The sequence below is a fragment of the Sardina pilchardus genome, chromosome 13 (assembly GCF_963854185.1).
Source record: "Sardina pilchardus chromosome 13, fSarPil1.1, whole genome shotgun sequence".
Lineage (NCBI taxonomy): Eukaryota > Metazoa > Chordata > Actinopteri > Clupeiformes > Clupeidae > Sardina > Sardina pilchardus.
In genome coordinates, this window is record NC_085006.1 from 4,679,857 (window position 1) to 4,700,057 (window position 20,201).

The 20,201-nt window shown below is 44.3% G+C and overlaps 2 protein-coding genes across 5 annotated transcripts in view; both read right to left on the reverse strand.

Moving 5' to 3' along the window:
- Positions 1-441: 441 nt before the first annotated feature.
- prdm10 (PR domain containing 10) lies at positions 442-12,527 on the reverse strand. Its single transcript, XM_062552620.1, has 22 exons — positions 12,293-12,527; positions 11,889-12,053; positions 11,522-11,581; positions 11,276-11,380; positions 10,853-11,042; positions 10,197-10,438; positions 9,304-9,504; positions 9,074-9,146; positions 8,819-8,936; positions 8,604-8,721; positions 8,100-8,387; positions 7,231-7,575; positions 6,602-6,757; positions 6,247-6,426; positions 5,902-6,012; positions 4,763-4,963; positions 4,430-4,573; positions 3,989-4,159; positions 3,573-3,713; positions 2,903-3,080; positions 2,315-2,412; positions 442-2,004 (listed from the first exon to the last, which is right to left on the reverse strand). Exons 1-22 carry the CDS (start codon positions 12,362-12,364, stop codon positions 1,834-1,836), a joined length of 3,528 nt encoding a protein of 1,175 aa, XP_062408604.1. The 5' UTR covers positions 12,365-12,527; the 3' UTR covers positions 442-1,833.
- A 2,912-nt stretch (positions 12,528-15,439) lies between these two features.
- The window catches only part of aplp2 (amyloid beta (A4) precursor-like protein 2), a 42,802-nt gene continuing 38,040 nt past the window's right edge, over positions 15,440-20,201 (reverse strand). For 3 of the 4 annotated variants that reach the window (XM_062551764.1, XM_062551762.1, XM_062551760.1), the window contains 4 exons: positions 19,558-19,643; positions 18,325-18,402; positions 17,383-17,538; positions 15,440-17,266 (listed from right to left, as the gene is read on the reverse strand). In XM_062551764.1, coding sequence (XP_062407748.1) covers positions 17,165-17,266; positions 17,383-17,538; positions 18,325-18,402; positions 19,558-19,643 — 422 coding nt within the window. In that variant the 3' untranslated portion in view covers positions 15,440-17,164. The remainder of the gene's footprint in view (positions 17,267-17,382; positions 17,539-18,324; positions 18,403-19,557; positions 19,644-20,201) is intronic. The other variant, XM_062551763.1, reaches the window with a different exon arrangement.

The window sequence follows — 20,201 nt, forward strand, 5'->3', positions numbered from 1 at the left end:
GATTAATTTGTGTGACCAAATGCGGCCATTTATTTCTTTGTTTTCTTCATTCCAGCACATACTGTAGGAGCGTCTGGAATGTGCATACATGCCCAACCTGTCCCTCATACAACACAAGGTTATTTTCAGAGGTGGCACCGATATCACCAACACAATTGTTTTCTCAATGTAACATGTGGTCATGTGGTCAGAGTACTGATAAGTTCCCAACCTGTGTACAATCTGCTCATTTAAAAGACTTATTATCTACAGATAACATAAGGGCTTTGTGTATTTTGTAATAGATTACCAATTTAACATGTATTAGTATAAAATTAATAATGTAAGTAAAAGGGAACTCCCACTTAAACAATCACAGTAAGCAATATTTACATGGGATCTGTCCGTCATTCAAAATGCTTTAAGCATGAAGACACCACACAGCATAGGCATCCATGTTTCTATAAAAACATCTTTTAATTTTCTCAACACAAATTACAACAAGAATGAGTTCACTTGGAAACAAAGACGGGGGTAACGTTACCTGTACAGGAAGTTCATAATACAGCTATCTCTTATTTTTACATTGTACAAGTCCAGTCTGACAAACTGTCTTTTTATAAATATTCAAAGGACTTTCCCTTTTCGGTAGCAAGGGGATGGGCAGTTTAAGATGAGATGTTAGCACCAGCAGCTGAGTGCATCCCATCCCAAGTCATTTCAGAATACCATGACAAGGTGTTGTCTACCCTGAAAAAAAAACAACAAAAACAATACGCTCTCAAGCATTACTCAGACTTGAACTGAGATGAGTTACAGTGAGAGAGAAACTCCCTTTTCGTGCAGATAAGCCTTGTACCGCGTGTGCTGTCTTCTGCTCTGTAAATGGGTGGGACGCAGGAGTCTGACTTCTGAGAGCCTCTGAGCCTTCATCAGAATTCCCCATGACTGTTCTCAGAGACTGAGTCAAGTAGTTCCTTGACAGGAGAAATTATAATTTAAAGTTGTTACAGATATCAGAGTAGAAAGAAATGGTAATTCGGCCTACCGTGCAAGCATTTTGCTTCCAATGCTCAATGATCTCTTGAATGTTCAGAAATCAGTCTTTTTGGATTTAAATCTAGGTTGAGATTTGCTAAAAGAAAATGTAACCATACACAACTTGAATTTCCCAACAGACCTTCTGCCTTCGTACAGCACAACGGTGCCAACAAAGACCAAACCAGTGCTACATGTTGTGTGGTATTGGCATGATCTTGGCTTTCACAGTGCCATGGGCTTGGTCAAAGTTGAACAACAGGTCAGAAGATCAAAGGAAATGTCCGAAAAGTCCCAGCGGTGAGCCGTCAGTGGAGCAGCTCCACCAGAACCTCATCAGATCACACCAGGACCTGTTCCATAACACGGCTGTCAAGGGCATCTGTAGGTCATACCTAGCATCGGATCACAATCACCGCGAAACCCAAACTGTGCAAGTTAAACAACCATCTTATCCACTGGCCACTTCTGATTCGTACACTGTCCTCCTCCGACTTAGCAGCTTGCTTCTCAGGAATGCCCCGTGAGCCGAGAGCTGTGGGTGTCCAAGGGGCCGTGTGCTAGTGTTTGGATGCGTCTCTCTCCACGTGTGGTCAGTTCAGGGAAGGAGCGTTCAGTGGTAGGGTCTGCATGCAGTAGAGATCACCCCAACAGTCTGGCGGTTATGATGTGGATGTGGTCAGGTGTTTGTGTTCAGGCTCGCAGGGCTGTCCTTCTGTGCGTCTGATGCCATTTGATTCCCAGTGGAGGAGCATGTGTGTGTGTGTGTGTGTGTGTGTGTGTGTGTGTGTGTGTGTGTGTGTGTGCATGCGTAGCTCAGGGTTTGGTGATGTGGACCTCGTTGGAGCCGTTGGTGGTGGTGGTGATGATGTACTGCGTGGGCGGCGGCTGCTCCAGGGTCTCGGGGTGCGTCTGGGTCCCGCTGCCCGCCGCACCGCTGGCCTTCCCCTCCAGCTCGGCCTGGCCCTCCGAGATCACATAGTGCGTCTGCACACACACACACACACACACACACAGGAACAGTAGACACGTCATCAAACTATGTGTATTTACCTTCTAAATACCCCCAGGAACTTTACCATCACGTGGAACAATGTGTAAACTGTGTATGTGTGTATATGTATGTGTGTGTGTGTGTGTGCGCCTGTGTGTGTGTGTGTGTGTGTGTGTGTGTGTGTGTATGCATGTGTGTACACTTTCCAATACCTTCTTTTGTATCTATGGTTTCTCGCCTTGTGCAATAATAATGAGAAGCTACTGTATGTGATTACAAGTCAAAAGGTATGCTTCCACTCACAGTCTTCACCTGACTGCTGTTTCCACCGCTCACTGGGGTGCTGGCCTCTGCTATCACATACTGGGCATGAGGCAGCGCCATCATCTGGATCTCTGAGGCTGCAGGCACACACAAGCATAATAGACTTTCACACAGTAGTATACAAGGCCCAGCATCATCTCAGATCAATTGTGTTTGACTATGCATCAATCACACATAGAACAAACCCACATGCCTCAGGCATTTTTGTTTTGGACTTATGCCTTATTAAAATCTATGAACGCAGAAAATAACTATCTCCCCTCTTCAATCCTCACCTTAATCCTTTACTTTTGGCATCACATGAACCAGATCTTGAACTTTGGCAACCAACATACGGCAACCACAAAATTCAATTTGGTTGTGGTTGAACAATAAACTTCAGCCATTCAATTTTATGAAATTATTTCAAATGTCAAGTGATCCCACATACTGTAGGTTAAAGTAGTGGCCCTGTTATCACTCTGCAGCTAAAGCAGTTTGGTTTATCGAGGTCCATGTTAGCAAGTCAGGGTCAAATGTAATTGATCCAATTACTGTGACAGACTGCACTGCAGTGGATTGACTTACGATAGCTCCTGTAGTTCCAGTTGCTGGGTAGGTAAGTGTGCTGAACGGTCCCTTGCACCTGATTTGAGGAGGTCTGCAGCGTGTGACTCTGCGCCAAGGTCACGGGGGTCAGCTGGGTGGGGCTAAGCTCTTGAGTGGTCTGCTGGGAGGAGGGGCTTAGAGGCTGCCCAGATACTTGCTATCAGTGCAGGGGAAAGAACAAAGGAAATGCCGATGGGTATTCATGTGCGAACACAACAACAGCTTTCAATTTACACCGATAAGATAATCAACCGACACCTTTGAACTTTGATAATGGAGAAAGATCTGTTTCATGTGGGGATCAGACAAGACAGTATACCATCACTGTATACACTTTGAAAAAACATATGGCCTCTGGGCCCATCTTAAGTTCTGGAGACATGAAAGAGAAGATAAATATAAAGATAATATAAAGAACTTTAAATCCTGAGGTCATTTGGAGTTTCCACCTGTATTATCTTGTGCTAACATCTACCAGAATGACACACTGACATTTAAAATGTAAAGTAGTGTAGAATATGCACTTTCAAGATTACACAGTGAAACTGAACTATTGCTATGTGCTAGCTAGATGATATTGATACTATGTGCTGGATGCTACAGTTAGTCTCTGTGTTGATGAATGTGAGCGGTGAGCCGTGTGTCTTACGGATGCGTTGCCCTGGACAGAGCTGCCCGTGGGCTCGGCCACCTGGATGTGCTGCACCTGGATGGAGTGCTGGCTGTAGCCATGGGGGTCGTGCAGCTGACTCACATCCACCGTGGAGTGCTGCGAGTGGGGAGAGGAGGCCTGCACACAGATAAGACCTTCAGTTGCACTAGCAGCCAACAGGAGTCAGCAAAGAACTGAACAAGAGACATGTGTATACTTCAGTTTTTGAGGAAGAATGACTGTTGATACACTTCAAATTATGATAAGGCATATATATACCATTTTTATAAATACTATGGACAGAAAGGGGGCAGAGAGAGAGAAAGAGTGAGAATGTGCATGTGCAAAAGAGAAGGAAAGAAAGAAAAGAGAGAGAGAAAGAAAGAGTGAGCGAGCGCTGGAGAGGTGCGTACCGGGGCCACCTGCACCACCTGCAGCTGGATGTGCTGTGGCTGGTTGAGGCCCCCTGCGGCCTGAGAGACGGGGATGTACTGGATGCGCTGGTAGTCGCCCTGAGCCGGCCGGTAGTCCGACCCCAGAGTCTGGGACAGCTCGGTCATGGCCTGGGTCAGCAGGTCTGTGGTCTACAACACACACACACACACACACACAGGCTGGCTTTTTACACATGCACTTCAGTCCATGTCAATCAGGTGAAATCCCTGACACATATGACAGATCTCTCTTTCTTACGACTATATAGTCAAAACCATGCCATGTACCGTAGCCTTCCTGTGATGATAATGTCATGTGACAGACCAACACTTATTTTACTTTAAGACGGCTATCTTCATAATTACTACCGATGTCAAAATGATACATTTATCATGTCAGTGAGCATGAGCGTGTCTCACCACAACGGCCTCCGCAGTGGTGCTGTCGGTGGTGATGACTGCAGGGGTGCTGCTGATGACTGCAGTGGCCAGAGGGGCCTGGATGCTGTTGGCCATCTGAGCAAACTCGGGGTGCTTCTTACGGATGTGCTGAACCATCTTCGTCTGGAGCACAAACAAAAAAGAAATAAAAAATCACACACACATGACGGATGGTGAGCATCTCCCTTAATCACAGTGTTCATAATCCCTGCGGGCGCATGTCTGTCAGCCTGTGTGTAAGGGCACGTGTTTGTGTGTGTGGGCACGTGTTTGTGTGCGGGCACACGAGGTGACCGCGGCGCTGCCACTCACTTTACTGCTGTACTGCTTGGCACAGTGCGGGCAGCAGACGGGCGCGGTGGCGATGGTGCCGGTCAGCTGCGTGTGCGTGCTCAGCATGGGGTCGGGCTCGCCGGGGCCCGCCGGCCGCAGCTTGCGGATGCTGGGTGGGAGCTCCGCTCCTGGATGGTTTTTCAAGATGTGTGCTTTTCTCTTACTAGCACTTTTGTACACCTGCAGCCGAACGAAACACACACACACACACACACACACACACACACACACACACACACACACACACACACACACACACACACACACACACACACAAAGATGATGATTTACATTCTGAGTCTGTTTAGTTGTGGCACGAGATACCAAAGCAGAAAGCATCTGCTGATACATTTAAGCATAAACAAACACACAAACAAATGCAACTTCCTGCAAAATCCCTGATTGTACCTTTAAGTATCTGACTGAGAAAGAGATCGCAGAGGTGAGATGATCGCAGTTATGTGAAGAAACTTAGTTACAGAGAATTGCCAGGAAATGATCCATTGTGCCATCGTTTGCTATATGTGAAAGTTGTAGAATACCGTAGAATTACAAAATACCAACTGCAAAAAGCAGATGAACCGATTGGTCATAATTTCTGAGAAATGACTCGCTTCTCTCTCTCACCCACATCTTCTCTCTCTGCCCTTCCTCTTCTGTAGCATTTGATCAGTGCTCTTTTTAAGATGAACTAAGCTAGTGCTTAACTGCACTACGGACTACTACAATATATTCTAAGGCCATATCATTTGCATGTCATTTGTCTTATGTGATCATACAATAAATATTCAAACCAAAAAACAACTGCACCCTAGACTAAGCTATTTTTAACTAAATAAGTCAGTTTTTGCTCCAAAGAAAAAAACAAATTCACTCTCATCAAAGAGAAGCTCAAAATGTTTAGCTTGGGTTCACTTTCAGACTCGATACTGGCGGCATTGGATCTGCTCCAGGGAGCTTGGATGTCTGCTGTTTTGATTTATGCAACCATGCACGTTTTAAAATTCCAAACTGATTTAAGCAATGAAATGAAATGTTCCCTTATCTTCAGCTCATTTTCAAAAACTGACATTTATTTGAGCTATTAGCGGAGTAAGAAGCAGTGTGTGTTTCCTGACCTTGTCACAGTACTGGCAGAAGTAGTCCCTGTTTGGCTTAATGATGGGCAGTGTGAGCTCAGGCACCTCCTCAATCCGCATCTCTGGGTGACGCTTGGACAGATGATTAACCTAAACACACACACACACACACACACACACACACGAACACACCACCCACACACACACACACACACACACACACACCCACACACACACACACACACACACACACACACACACACACACACACACACACACACACACACACACACACACACACACACACACACACACAGATTAAAGTCAGTACCCAGAGTGGAGAGGCCACAGAGCTGAGGTGGCGGTGCAGGGTCGGGGCTTTACCAGCATGCCTCGGCGGCGGAAGCCCATCATGCAGAGTCGACACTTGAACATGAAGCTCTCGAAGTCGGTGGTGGGCACCTTCTGCTTCAGGGCTTTGGAGCGGTGGCTGCGGTCGGCCTTCTTGGCCTCGCGCTCAGGGTTGTGCATGCGCTGCATGTGCTCACGGAGTTTATCCTTCCTCTGACAGAGAGAGGAAAAGAGATTAAATTCTCATTCGCTTAGCTACCTATTGATATAGCCACTCATCAACATTTACTAGTGATTTACTCTGTCTGAGGAACCTTGTCTTTCTACAACATGCTGTGACTCGTGTCCTGAATGAACACGTTGGACGTGTGAGTGAGTGGCTGCTCACCTTGAACTGCTTGCCACAGGTGGAGCACAGGAAGTCTTTGCGGTCGGAGTGGCGGAGCATGTGCAGGCGCAGCTTGTCGGGCCGGCAGAAGGCCTTGTCGCACTCTGTGCACTGGAAGATCTTCTCCGAGTGGAAGCTGCGCACGTGCTTCTTCACCTGAGAGGGGGGAGGACAGCTAATGTCACAACACAGCAGACATGCCAGTTCAACATCACAGAGTCAACGTGTGTACATCCTCCCAGACTAAAAAAGGGTAGAAATGGTAAGTCAAAATGAATAATCAACAGTCAGTCATTAGATCAGGATAGAAATGTCCAATACAAGTTTTTTTAAAATGATTTCCAAATCTGCTTCGTAGGCATTGAATAACATGTGGCAGTCTTGTGATAACTACATGAGAGTATGGGTGCCTCTCATTCGTCTTTTTATACATCCTCCCTTCCTTCCACGGTCCTCGTTCCCACTGATCTAGATAAAGAATGATGGGGCAGCAACAATGGGATAATCTATCCAGTGTTAGTTATAGATCAGTGGGAACGAGCCTGGAGGACCAAGCATGGAGGATCGAGGAGAGAGGTTGAGAGGCACCCCCAGTCTATCCTCCCAGTGGCCTGTGTTTTCTGGTGTACCTGAATGAAGTCGGTGAAGCTCTTCTTGCAGGAGGGGCAGGAGAAGCAGCCGTCCACCATGTGGATTCGGACGTGCTCCTTGAGCAGGTCCAGGCGGTCGAAGGAGTCGGTGCAGAAGAGGCAGGCGTAGGTGCGCTGCTCGGCGTGCAGCTGCAGGTGGTCCTCTAGCGCCCCCGTGCTCAGGAAGCCCTTGTTGCAGACGTGGCAGGTGAGGGCGCAGGCGTCCCGTCCGTGGAAGCGCAGGTGCTGGTCCAGCTTGTCCTTCTCCCGGAACGCCTTCCCGCACTGGGAGCACTTGAAGGGCCGGAACGACTTCCGGATGAACAGGTGCTGGAGCGCGGCGTTCTGCAAAAGAGTCAAGAGTCAGTGTACCGGGATAGGGACCAACGCCTGACGATGCATGAGGAGAAAAGGGGCGCGACAGGCTAGCACGTAGCGGAAGGTTCCAGCGTTCACAACCCTCGCTTTCTGAGAAACGGATGCTTTCTGCATCCTTAGGCGGCGACTGTGTGGTGGAGTTTGCCTAAATCTGGACAAGTACATGAAGCACAGACCACATTCCACTGAGACGGAGGAGCAAACGAATGCAACGGAGAATGGAGGGGTAGCCAACGTACGGTCAAATGTCACGTGAACAAAAACCACATCGTGCCGTGACACCAACTTTGCCTTTCTGACCCCCTCCAGGCATTTCGTACCTGCAAATCCATCTTTTAGGGAGGCCAGTTTTGAGGGAAAAACACACACACACACACACACACATACATACATACATACATATACATAACACTGTCAAATAACTAAGTCGCTAGCTAAGACAGGCTATTTGAGAGAGAGCTAGGACAGCAGAGGGGGCGGAGAGGTCATACCCGTATCCTGCGGGCTCGCCGCATGTCCTGGGGCGTGAGGTGGGGATCTGGCGGGGCGACAGGAGCGGGGTCCTCCTTGAGGGGCTCCAGAGCGTCATCTGGCGGGGGCACCGGCTGGTCACTTTCCCCATCTGTCGGGGGCTCCGTGCTGGCCACCTGGGGCTCCAGCCGGCCTTCCAACTCTGAGGTAATGTCTTCTGTTTCCAGTTCCACCACCTTCAGCCCATTCAGGGCTCCATCTGTCCTATCCTCATAGGGCAGCTTACTTCCAGGGAACACCAGCATATCCTACCACATATCAAACATGTCACCAACACATAGAAATAGAAGCCCAACATAATAATAATAATACAGAAAAAAAGCATAATTTCTATGTATCGTAAAAAGCAAAAAAAATAGTCCTATCAAAACTACAATACAGAAATGTCAGTAATGATGTATTTATGCTGGAGTGTATCAATTACACAATTCCATATTTTTGTGTGACACTTTAAGGCTTTATACCCTCGTCTTCTCTGCACTCTCTGCAGGCGTCTCCAGGCGGATGAATTTGGGCGGTCGCCCCGGTCTTCTGCCGGTCCCGAAACGCTTCCGACCCCTGCCTCGACTACGTCCCTTTGGCCTGCAGCAGAGAAAGAGGATGAAGACGGGCCAGGACACCAGCGGATCAATGTAGAAAGATGGATCAGAACATGGATGATATCTGCGGGCCCGTTTACCTATTGACCAGATCCAGCTTGTCGTCATGCATGTTGAGGTGCTGCTGCAGCTGCTCAGAGCTCATGAAGCGGCGGTTGCACTCGTAGCACGGCCAGTTCTTCTCCTGCTCCCGCAACACTGAGCCACAAACACAACAGCACAACGCTCACACACAGCACAATGGCAAAGCTACAATACTGGCATCCCAGTCTCCACCTAAAATCACAGTGAAAGCACTAGAACATTATAACAGTGATTTCCTTAGGAATTCTGACCTTTTCGTTCCTCTTCGGTGACATCATGAATTTTCTGATTAACAAACTCTGCATATGAAGCAGCATACCACACCTGCGAATTAAAAAGTCTGGCATCAGCTATTGACAAAAGGGGCATATACAGAGGGCACAGTATTTTTCCATTATTTAGTAGTCTACCCCCAACATCACAGATTAAAACATCTCTCTTTGGTCTCCTAGCGTCTTTCAAGCCCAACTGGAGCTCTGACCTTAAGCTCCTGTTTGGGCTGGATGTTCTTGATGGTGGTGTAGAAGATTTCCGAGCCATACTGGTAGGCCACCAGGTTCTGCTCCAGATGATTCTGGGCAGGTCGGACAAACATCAACCAATTACTGTGGTCCTCATCTGACAGGTCCAGCCATACATCTTCATTTTTGTCTCCACCTTTATCAGAGTCCAGCACATACATCTGGTGGTAGAAAGAGAGCAAAGAAGGTGAGATATGAATGCTATTTACTGCAATACTCTGCAATATAGCAATACACATAGACAATTGCACCCATACTCCATGGAAACAAAACAATTATGTTATTCTCCACTCCACAAACAGATAACATTATTCTAGACATAACATTGTTAGTGTGCCCCACATATAATCAAAATATTAGTGATATTGTTTATTTTAGCTGCAACAATTGGTTACAGTGTGTGGGTACTGCCTGTCTTCACAGCAAGATAAGAGAGTCTGGTCCAGACTACATGTCAAGGTTGTGGCTCAATGTGACGTCTGCACTTCATGACGAAAGTATAACGCTTGAAGACATCTTGTCTGTTGTTTTGTAATGTGGTGATGGTCAAGGCAACAAGGCTGTCTTCCCCACTAAAACACAACATCACCTTGGAGATTTTCCAGTTGAAGCACTGAGTTTGTCATTTGCCTTTAGATAGCACTGGACTGGTTTAGAATGTTTCAAACACGCTTGCCAAAGGTAATTGTCCCACATCAAGACCAAATTCACCCACAGATATCTCTGTATTTGGTAAGTCTAGACTAGCTAGACTAAGGTGGGTCAACTTGCCATTACAGTTATTCAGACACAGGGCTCATACAGGGTTAGTGTGATAGTGGCGTAGAGGTGAGAGGTGGAGAGGAGGACTTGCTTTGAGGTGGATGTGGGAGTCCTGGAGCTGGTGCTGTCGAACCAGGCGGCCCTCCACCGGCCCAAACTGGGTGCGCTTAGGGATGCGACGCTTAGAGAAGACCCCGCCCACAAAGCGGTCGATGTAGAGTACCAGGGGCAGACTGGCACGGGCTTTAGACAGGACAGGCCGGCTGGCAATAGGGTGCAAGGCCCCGTGTTTCAAACACACGGTGGGGTTTGCCTTGTTACACTCCTCACACCCTGTTCATGGGGAAATAAAGGCGAAGCATTAATTAATGTATAGCCAATATAATGCATATACAGTCCAATATTCTAAAACCCCACTCACAGTCACACTGAAAAAAAGTACTGAATTAAGCTTGACTGAAGTCAATACAGTCAAGATGGCAAAATAAATCAATGATTTCAACAGAATTCATTCCTTTATGAGAAAATGTAATTATAGAGGTATTGGGGCACAACACATTTACCCGTTTCTGAAATGATAAGTACAAATATCAGAGAATGAATCCCATCAAGGGCACCCAATATCTTTTCTATGAGGAAATGACAGCTACTGTTTAATCCCAGTAATCCGTTGCACTACAATGATTGCAGCTTTAGTTCTGATCAGTAAATTCAGCTGTCAGCTTGCTGGCGACACAGGATACTCACAGAGGTTTTGAGGAGTGAAAGGCTGTAGAGGTTCAGGCTCCCAATCGTCAAGGTCTGAATCATTTCCATCATCGTCATCATCGTCTTCATCTTCAGAATCCACAGTGGAGTCTGTTGCACCAAGAGGACTGGAGGCTGAGTCCACACTAGTCATGGGAGGCAAGGAGGAGTTGGAAACATCCATCTGTCCCTGGGGTTGAGAAGAAATCATTACTGAATTTAAAACATTCAATTAAAAAAAAGCATACCAAGGAAAATAATGGCTAGTTTTGAAGCTCAAATATTCTGCACAGCAACACAGTTGGTCTGATTTGTTATGCACCACAGACCATGACTCAGTGCTGGCTCAGATCTGACTACTTTGAAGTTCAGTCCAGTGTGGCTACTGTGTGGATGATGGCTGCAATTTAGGAGCCCCCTCACCTGTGTCACAGGCTCAAGGATGGCCTGAGGGCCATCAGCTACATTGCTCAGGACATGCAGGTTGGCTGTGTTCATATTCTGCCCACTTGGTAGCAGGACTGTCACCTAGAACAAATAATAAAAAAAATACAGTCAACATTAAACAACAAATTCACATCAAAATCATTTAATGATCTCCAAAGCATAAAAGGCTTATCTAAAACGATTGTGTGGAGGATGTGGATTCAGCTGCTCAGGTTAAATCACCTGCTGGGTGGTTCCATCCTGTTGGATGTATGCCACTTGAGGCTGGTCAGCGAACACTGCCTGGAAAACCAAATATGGTACAAAAAGTCTGTGTGGTGCATTCACATATTAGGAGAGGAGATGGCACCTGCAAATGTACAACTCTTTATGATGTAAATCCATGATGCATTTGAAAAGGTTCGAGGCAATTCAGAGACGTAATAATGGCAGTATCTTTGTCTACTACATTTCTTTGACTTAGTACCACCCTTCCCAGCCTTATTCCAAAAGAAGTCAATTCCAGAAACGGCCCATCTATTCCTATGGCACATGCATCATGGCCTTTATCATATGGCCTTTCATAAGTTATAAGTCCTCTGTGTCGTACCTGTGTTGTTCCATCCACTGGGTGTATGTAAACCAGTGTGTGTTCTGCTGACTCCACAGACGTGTAAGAGCTTCCATCTGCAGCATAGACCACCTGCTGCTGGCCCCTGTCCTGCTGATCCCCACTGTACACGATCTGGGCCACTGTGCCACCTTCAAAGTGAACCTACCATATCCATCAATGGACAATTGAAGAGGTTGTTTCAGTAGGAACACTTTGTTATGTTATATCACGTAAACTCAGTTGGTCAAATATAGAGTAGAGCATATGTTTTCATTCATTTGGTTTGGAGACATAAAGACATATGTGCAATATGAGGACTGAAATGGAGTTGTTTTGCCACCACAAACTCACTGACCCTGTAAGTGTAAGACCAGTTTAATGCACTTGATGTGGACACAGACCTGAGTGGCGTTGCCAGATTCAGCACTAGGAGTCTGGCTCCATATAGATGACGACTCCTGCTTTGTTTCCATGATGACAATTGCAGGTTTTTCTTGGGCTCCTATTCACCCTTGCCTAGTTACGGCACACCTGGAGGAGAACACCATCCAGGTTGCTGATTGCTGCAAGAGACGCATTGGTCAGCACCATAGACAGTAAAAAGGTCAGCACAGAATGTAATAAAAGACAGGGCTGTTCCTGTAACATGACATATTCATCAGCATATTAAAGTTAGAGGTGCGGGGTAGGGTTATAGGGCAATATGTAGCCTTCAAATGCAGTTTGTCGAATAGAATTGACAAAGTGCACCTACATGTACTCATGGGACTGGTAAGAGAACTTGGTAGAGAAATCTTACACTTCTAACGTTAGGTTCCAGTGAGGCCCATCATTAGCTAGGTCTACCGATATGACAACAGAATGCGACATTTTTGGCCGACGTCACTGTACAGGGAAATATTGTTTATAGCGTCTAGTATGAAATTAATGGCATGGTTTTATATAGCAAAATCTGAGTGTATTCTGCTCTCTAATACTTTCACCTGGCTTAAACCGGTGTATGTTTGTCACCACCGGTTAAGCTAGTCAGCTAGCCTGTACAAGGCTAATCTATCTAGGTAGAGAATATCGGGCTTTGACAACGATAGAAACATAATTCAATGACAGGGAAACACAGATAATTCTGCAGTGGAGAAGTCAGCAACCTCACTTGTCAACCAAATGCACAAGCACGGCACTATTCGCAAGGAACGGTCAGTCTAATAATTCTATGGGGGTACACAACAGACGCGGACGAAAATGTGCGTTAGGGCGCAGGACAAAAATGGAGTCAAAACTCCTGCAACAAAGCCCAGTAGTATGATACCGTCTATAATTTTAACAGCAATTACACAAATGATTGGAGTTGAACATTGAGTGTTTTTAGTCTACTCCCCCCTATATTGACCCCTAAGGTTCTGAGTTCCAATCGGACTATACCACAAAAACCTACGCCGCTTAAACACGGGCAATAGAGGCGTCCCTATACCCACATTATCGCACATAACACGAGTGAGAGAGACAGCGACTCCGGACATCTTTAGAACAAACCTATACAACGCTACCAGCATCATGTAACACTTTGGTGAGACACCAATTACATTTTCATGGGACCCAAATATTGAGAATAGGCCCTCCCGTCCCCCCTTGCAGGCTACTTGGGCCCAGCCCTGTCTATGCTGTAGAACAAGGAAGGATAGTCTCCATTTTGGGTGGGACTAAACAACAACAACCACATTTGAACCGATCCATAGAAAGCTACATATTTCTATCGATACTAAAACAACCGAAGACTGCCAAGTCTAAATAAATACTTACAGAAAGATTAACTGGTGGTGGAAGTTTAAAGTTGGTATGGTAGTACTATCGCGTTTTGATTAATTTAATGAAAACGCACAAGTGGATCTTACCTCAGAATGGTAGCTGCAGAGATGGCTGCATTGCATATATTAACATAATCTTCCTAGCAACACATGTGGACCTAGCGGGTGATTGGTGATCTGTCCTGCTTCTACCTTCAGGAACGTATGCAGTACTGTCTATCGTGCTCTAAAAGGGCATTGTACAACATGAATCATTTCAAATAAATGTGTAAAATGTTTCTTTGAGACTAACAGCGATGGTTACAGTGTTACAGTGGTATTGTTGGCACGCGCTTTGAACTACCGGTGTCGCTGATGACCAATGGAAACAAATCCGCCATTTCTCTTTAGCCAATCGAAAAAAACCAGACAGACACTGCCCAATTAGAACACCAAGGATCTGGTAGATTTTGCAGGTGGTTCTTCTCATTCAAAACTGTCAATAGGCTATGGAGAAAAAATAGTCTTACAGAAAAATATGAAGGACTTATTTAGTTTGACTACATGAAAGTCCCTCTGGTCATTTGCAGACATTTGGATTTTTTATTTTCCTCTCTCACAAAGTAGGCTATAGCCTACCTGGCTGAATATAGGTTGCATTAATAGATAGCCTACATCTTTGTCATTCACAACATGTTCTGATCAGCCTACTAGAACATAATTAAACAAAATCAATTCAGATGTGTAGACAGTGTGCCTACGATCAAACTACAGCCATGGATTTACCCTACCCCATTCTCACTGGTGCTATATTAGGCCCAGATCCAAGACCAGGCCTATTGGCCATTCATTTTACCAGAACTCATAACTGACAGGTGCTATGTTCTCAGAATTGTAATAAACAAATGTTTAATCCACCTTTTGCTGTAATTTAGCCTTTCAGTCTTTTAACAGATCTTGTTATTTTTTGTAAAGGCCTGTCAGTCAACAGTTCAACTTCCATCTTTCTGCAACGATGAACTAATAGGGGATGTATTTTCTTACTTTATGCTGAAGATCTGAATGTTTAAAATCTTGTGATTGAAGAGGGATGGTTCCTGAAGGACAGGCTATTCACAGCTTTAGGCCTACCGAATAATAGCATTTACTGTAGTGTCATCAACTAGAGACATTTTTAAAGAATCATTCATTATTGATTGCAATCCAATCACTCATTTGACTGGCAGTGTCTCCTACAGGCTACGACTGTATTTCTGTACTATTTTGTTATTAGCCTATAATCATTCTTGCCTCTCATCTCAATGCATTCTCCTTGCTGCCTTCACCAAACTAGGCTTATGTAGGCCTAGTAGTAATATCACAGTCTGCTTTTCTGGTCCTGCCTGGATCCAGTGTACCCTCTCTCCAGACCAGGTGGTTATGAGTCAAGACTATGACATGTTCAGTTCCTTGGGAGTCCGATGCATCAAGGAGAGTTTCCTGAGTCATTGGGAATTCTTTTCAAGGAGGCCATTTACAGGATTTAGAATGGCTACACATAATCATACAAATGTTTTTAATTTATTAGAGTTTAGGGCATTTACGTAATGGCTGCCAAAAATAATAATTTTACATAGCCTACCTCCTAATAGCCATTTACCATATCAGTAGGTCTTCACACTATACACAAGTTTGATACAATCTTAAGTGGAGTGGAGAGGTCAGAATACAGAGAGTGAGATAATGGTGCTATTTGGAACAGGCAGAAAAATGAACACAAGTCACTCCTAAATGGAAGTAGTGAGTTTATTTATGTGTTTCCCCCTGCAACCAAATCAATTTCAACTGGAGTCCACCTATTTCTCAACTGATGTATTCCCCTTGTGTTAGTTGTCATCACTCCTCAAGCCAATCAACCATCAAACAGGCAATTACAAGATTCAAGATTGAAGCCATTTTGGGTGCATAGTGAGACAGTCACATACAGAGATACTGTCACAGGAAGAGAAAAAAAAAATAGAAAAAAAGAGAACAAACTTAAAAATATATATCATTTCATATAAGAACAATGCACACCACAGGTTGTCCTCCATAAAACTCATGATTGCAACATCAACTATACAGGCATACAAAGACATTACTAGGAGAGGAAAAAATGATTGAACTCTTTCTGTGCATCCTTGAACTGCATAAATACACACACTTGCAATTATCCAGAACAATCTGTAAAGCTCTGATCTTGTCCAGGCCTCCAGCTTCATCTTTTTGGGGGTGCATTTAGGTTGACTACAAAGTGTAAAACATGAAATGTCACTTTTTGAAAAAGATTCATATCCAATTTAGGTTGTAGGCATTTCTTCATTTGGATGGGGCAAATTACACAGTCTCCCTCCTCATCTACAGATAGGCATAGTTGAGAAAGCAATAGGGAGTCACCAGTGACTCCAGCAAACATCTAACAAGCAAATGTTGTATATACACTTGACATTTAGGTACATGTGTGCATGCTTGTGTGTATGCATGTATGTTTATGGAATAATACCATACCAAAATACAAATTCAGGTCCCATTCGGGGAAAAGACTAGTTGTTCTAGTTTGTTCTAAATCATCTCAGAAGGACACATTGTCTGGCTGTGAGTGTGTGACATGAGGAGTGATCCCTACTCATAAAGTTGAAAAGAATAAACAGCACTAGTCTACATGGAAGACTGGAGGCCTGAACCCTTATGCATAAACCTCTCATGGCTTTTCACCTTCAGAACCCACGTGACCATCATCACTTAGGTCACACCACTTGAAATCAGTACCTCTGCCAGCACATTAGCTCTGCAAAACAAGAACCGTGTTGAAGAAAACACCTACTTTTTCATATATATTTATATATGTATAGACAGACAGATAGATAGATTTGTTTATAATAATAAAAAACAAAGTAAATGAATTCAGTGATTTTCTTATCATATTTTCTCATTTCTTTCACTATACATTTAGGTCGGTACAAAGAATCTTCATATACAAGCAATCTATCGAAAAGGAAAAGACCTTCTGAATGAGTTGACCATCAGCGGGACATCTGAGGAGTTTTTACAGAGAACAGGCAATGTCTTGCTGTTGATTGTTTCTCATTTAGTAATATTTCACTATTTCAAATCGGTTTAGTCTGATTTGCATTTTTACAAATGAGAGAAAAACATTTAAAACAAGATAGCAACGCATCTAACTCTGATATTTGTGTGTAATTACAGAGAATTTTGCAGAATCACATTTTCAAAAAATTAAAATCTCAGATACAGCGGCTTTAAAAAGATAAAAGTAAAAGAGTAAAACATAGCTCAATGATACAACAGTAGAAGTAGTAGCATTATCTAAGAATTGTTTTTAATGGACCAGAAGTCATTTCTGATGCATGAAATGATTTTGAACAAGAGCAGTTTTGTTATTGGTCAGTAGTATGTTCCCCTTTCCACAGCCTCACTCTTCTCCACCTACTCAGCGCCACACGTTCTCCCATACTAAATCTGCATCTGCTCCAGGTATTTGTAGGTTGGGTTTTCGTACCCATGGTTCTGCATCTTGCTAAGGTGACGCTCCTCAGGAGTGAGCATAGGATCAACCTACAAGAGTCAAGGATGAACCAATTAATGGCATTCGGAATTTCTCACTGTACTAATATTATATAGCCATCAACTGATTTTCATTTCCTGCCTTCCAGCAATGATTCTTGGCTTACCTCCACAATGCCGTGGCTTATGGTGCCATACTGTCTCTTCCTCAGCAGAACCAGGCTGATCACAATCACAGTTGCTATGGCCACTGCGATAACAAGCAGGCCAATGAGAGCACTGCTCCCAAAGCTGAAGTCTTCCCCAAGAGGACGGAAGGATTCCTATTATAGAGAGACAGAAAAACATATTATGAGATGAAGAAAATACACAATTGAACGATCTTTGTCATTGACGGACTAATTATCTAAGAAGGCTCTGAGGTGGTCTTGATATAAATGATAAAAAATTAAACTGACAGATGCCATCACAATGCATATTCTTCCAAGAAAGAGAACATAAGTTTTATCTCTTCATTTCTGCCAAAAGTGAACAACTATATCTCACACTACTCCAAAACAAAGTTCAAGTTTTGTTATATAAGCAGCTGACAGTTTACACATGCACGAGAGACAACATGGACAAAGTTTAGCATGCAGCAATCTTTGGTTTGATATGGACGACATCCTTGACTATTCAATGTTTAACCTTAAACTGATAGAGTATACTGAAAATATTAGGATATTTTGCCGGGCAAGACATTCTGACATGCCGGTCTTTTGAGGGTTCTTGGTAAACAAACATTTGTCGAACACATACAGAGGAAATTATCTCACAATCAAATAGAATCATCCATAGAACAGACACAAATAAGGAAAACACAAAATACATTCATATCAACACCCACATACACGTGCAGTGAAAAGGCAGTCAGACAGTTGAACCAAGACAGAAAACTTCACTGTGATAATGAGGGTGCAAGTTGCTGTCTCGTCTGCTCAAGCCATGACTGACCCACAGCGTCAGCAGAGGACACAACCAGAATCCCCCCACCCCCCCCGTTAGCTCCGGCTAAAAAACAAAGCTGTCTGCAGTTCCCCAGAGAGATCACTGGGGGGCACTGTACTCACCATCTCATCATCATGCATAACGCTGATTTTCTCTGCACTGTAAATCACTTCTTTAACATCCAGAGTCTCATCAATCACCTGTCGACACAGACAGGGCAGGCCAAGTTAAACTCGTCAAAATAAGTGAATGTGCGTTTATGTACTTATGTGTGTGTGTTTGTGTGTGTGTGAGAGAGAGATGTATGCTGGCAGTGGTGTTGTTGACATCAAAATTGTCACTTTTCTCCCCTTTTATTAGGTTACATGTCCAGAAATACAAAACGAGGTTGTAACAGATGTTAACTCTTGTGAATTACAGAGAGAGAAAGAGAGAGAGGGAAGGAGACTATTGGAAATGTTTACATTTTTTCTCCTTGCTCACTGGAGGTCTGAAATGGACTGTTTGGATCACAGAGTTACTGAAACATTTACGTTCTAGGGTATGAAATATCTTCCAAGACTAAAAATAAGTGACGTACAAAAACAACTGTGATAAGGATGGCAAAACCATCAGAAATGGGTGATAACATTCATTTTAATCTTGCCACCCATTTTACTGCACAGGATTCAGCTTTTAGCAGCTCTGATGTTCTGCCAAAGCGCTCTATGTGACTTTTGACAAGGGAAATGTCGACATGCTGGTAAAAAAAAAATAGCTTGCAGCAACAACACACATACATACACACAACAAACACACACCTTCATATCTACACACAGACACACACGCACGCACACACTCACAGCACTGTGATCATGCAAATTACCAGTCATTTGCCCATCATTCAACACCCTTGACGAGCATTACATTCGGGCACAGAAACATGCAATGGCTGCTGGATTTTCCAAAAACAAGATCACAGAAATTCTGAGAGGAGGTCATTCCAGTGAACACACTAGTTATTACGGGGCCCATGGCTCCGGTAACCACACAACTCATTAAAAGCTTAACACATATGGGTACAGGGGGTCATCTTACAGCCAAGATGAAGATAAATCGTTAAGTGTTTGAATGTGATTGAACAGGCAAACTATGCCGGTTCTTTTGCTCCCCTAAAAGTGTGCCTTGCAGTGGTCTCGTCAGAGTTGGATGTCAGATTAGTGTTTCGTTTTAATGACTTGGCCAGTTGGCAGATGCAGGAATGGGGTGGGCGCCGGATTAAGAGGGCACCCCTGAGGGAAGTTGGGCCGGCGTGTCTGACCAGTGTGTGGCCGAGGCCATGACGGGCAGGCAGGTGGACGGGGAGAGGCACTCACCACTTTGTCGCTGCCCTTGCTGCCCTTGCTGTTGATGATTCTCTCCTCTGCGCCGATCAGCCCGTTGATCCCAGACATTCCAGATCCTGTGGGGGGATCAACACAGCTCAGTCACACACACACACAAACAAACACACAAGCAAACAAACACACAAACAGAGCTCTCGGACTGCAAACACACTGACACATCCTCTGTATTTACATGTGAATGTATGTGCTTTACATACACACACAAACCTTATATAGTTAACCTTTGTGAACTGAACAAAGTATGCTCTGAGAAGCAAATATTTTCCATCTCTTTTGCTTCTTTTCGTTTGCCCTAATTTACATGAGGCTTTCATTCATATAGTAATATTCAAATCAGAAGTCCAGGCCACAGTCCTCCAGTACCAAGCCTTGCAGCCGGGTAAACCCATCAGGAACACCCTCTAGGAGTCACCCCGCTGCTCTTGGATCTGTGCATGAGCTTGTTTTCGTACCAATATTGTGCACCGAGTTGTGCCGTTACAGTACATGTGCTATTTATCGGGGAAACTTTAACTGAATCATCCTGTGGGTCACGGTGAACAATAGATGCTACAGTTTGGATCGATACAGAAACTCCAACAAATTACAAGCAAAAATGAAAAAAAAAAAGAAAA

Excerpts from the sequence above, each read along its gene's own strand:
- prdm10 (XM_062552620.1), bottom strand. The coding sequence starts at position 12,364 with ATGGAAACAAAGCAGGAGTCGTCATCTATATGGAGCCAGACTCCTAGT. Across the intron at positions 6,427-6,601 it reads CCTGTGGCAAGCAGTTCAAG|AGGAAGGATAAACTCCGTGA; the intron begins GTGAGCAGCCAC and ends TCTCTCTGTCAG. Across the intron at positions 4,160-4,429 it reads CCACTGCGGAGGCCGTTGTG|ACCACAGACCTGCTGACCCA; the intron begins GTGAGACACGCT and ends TGTGTGTTGTAG.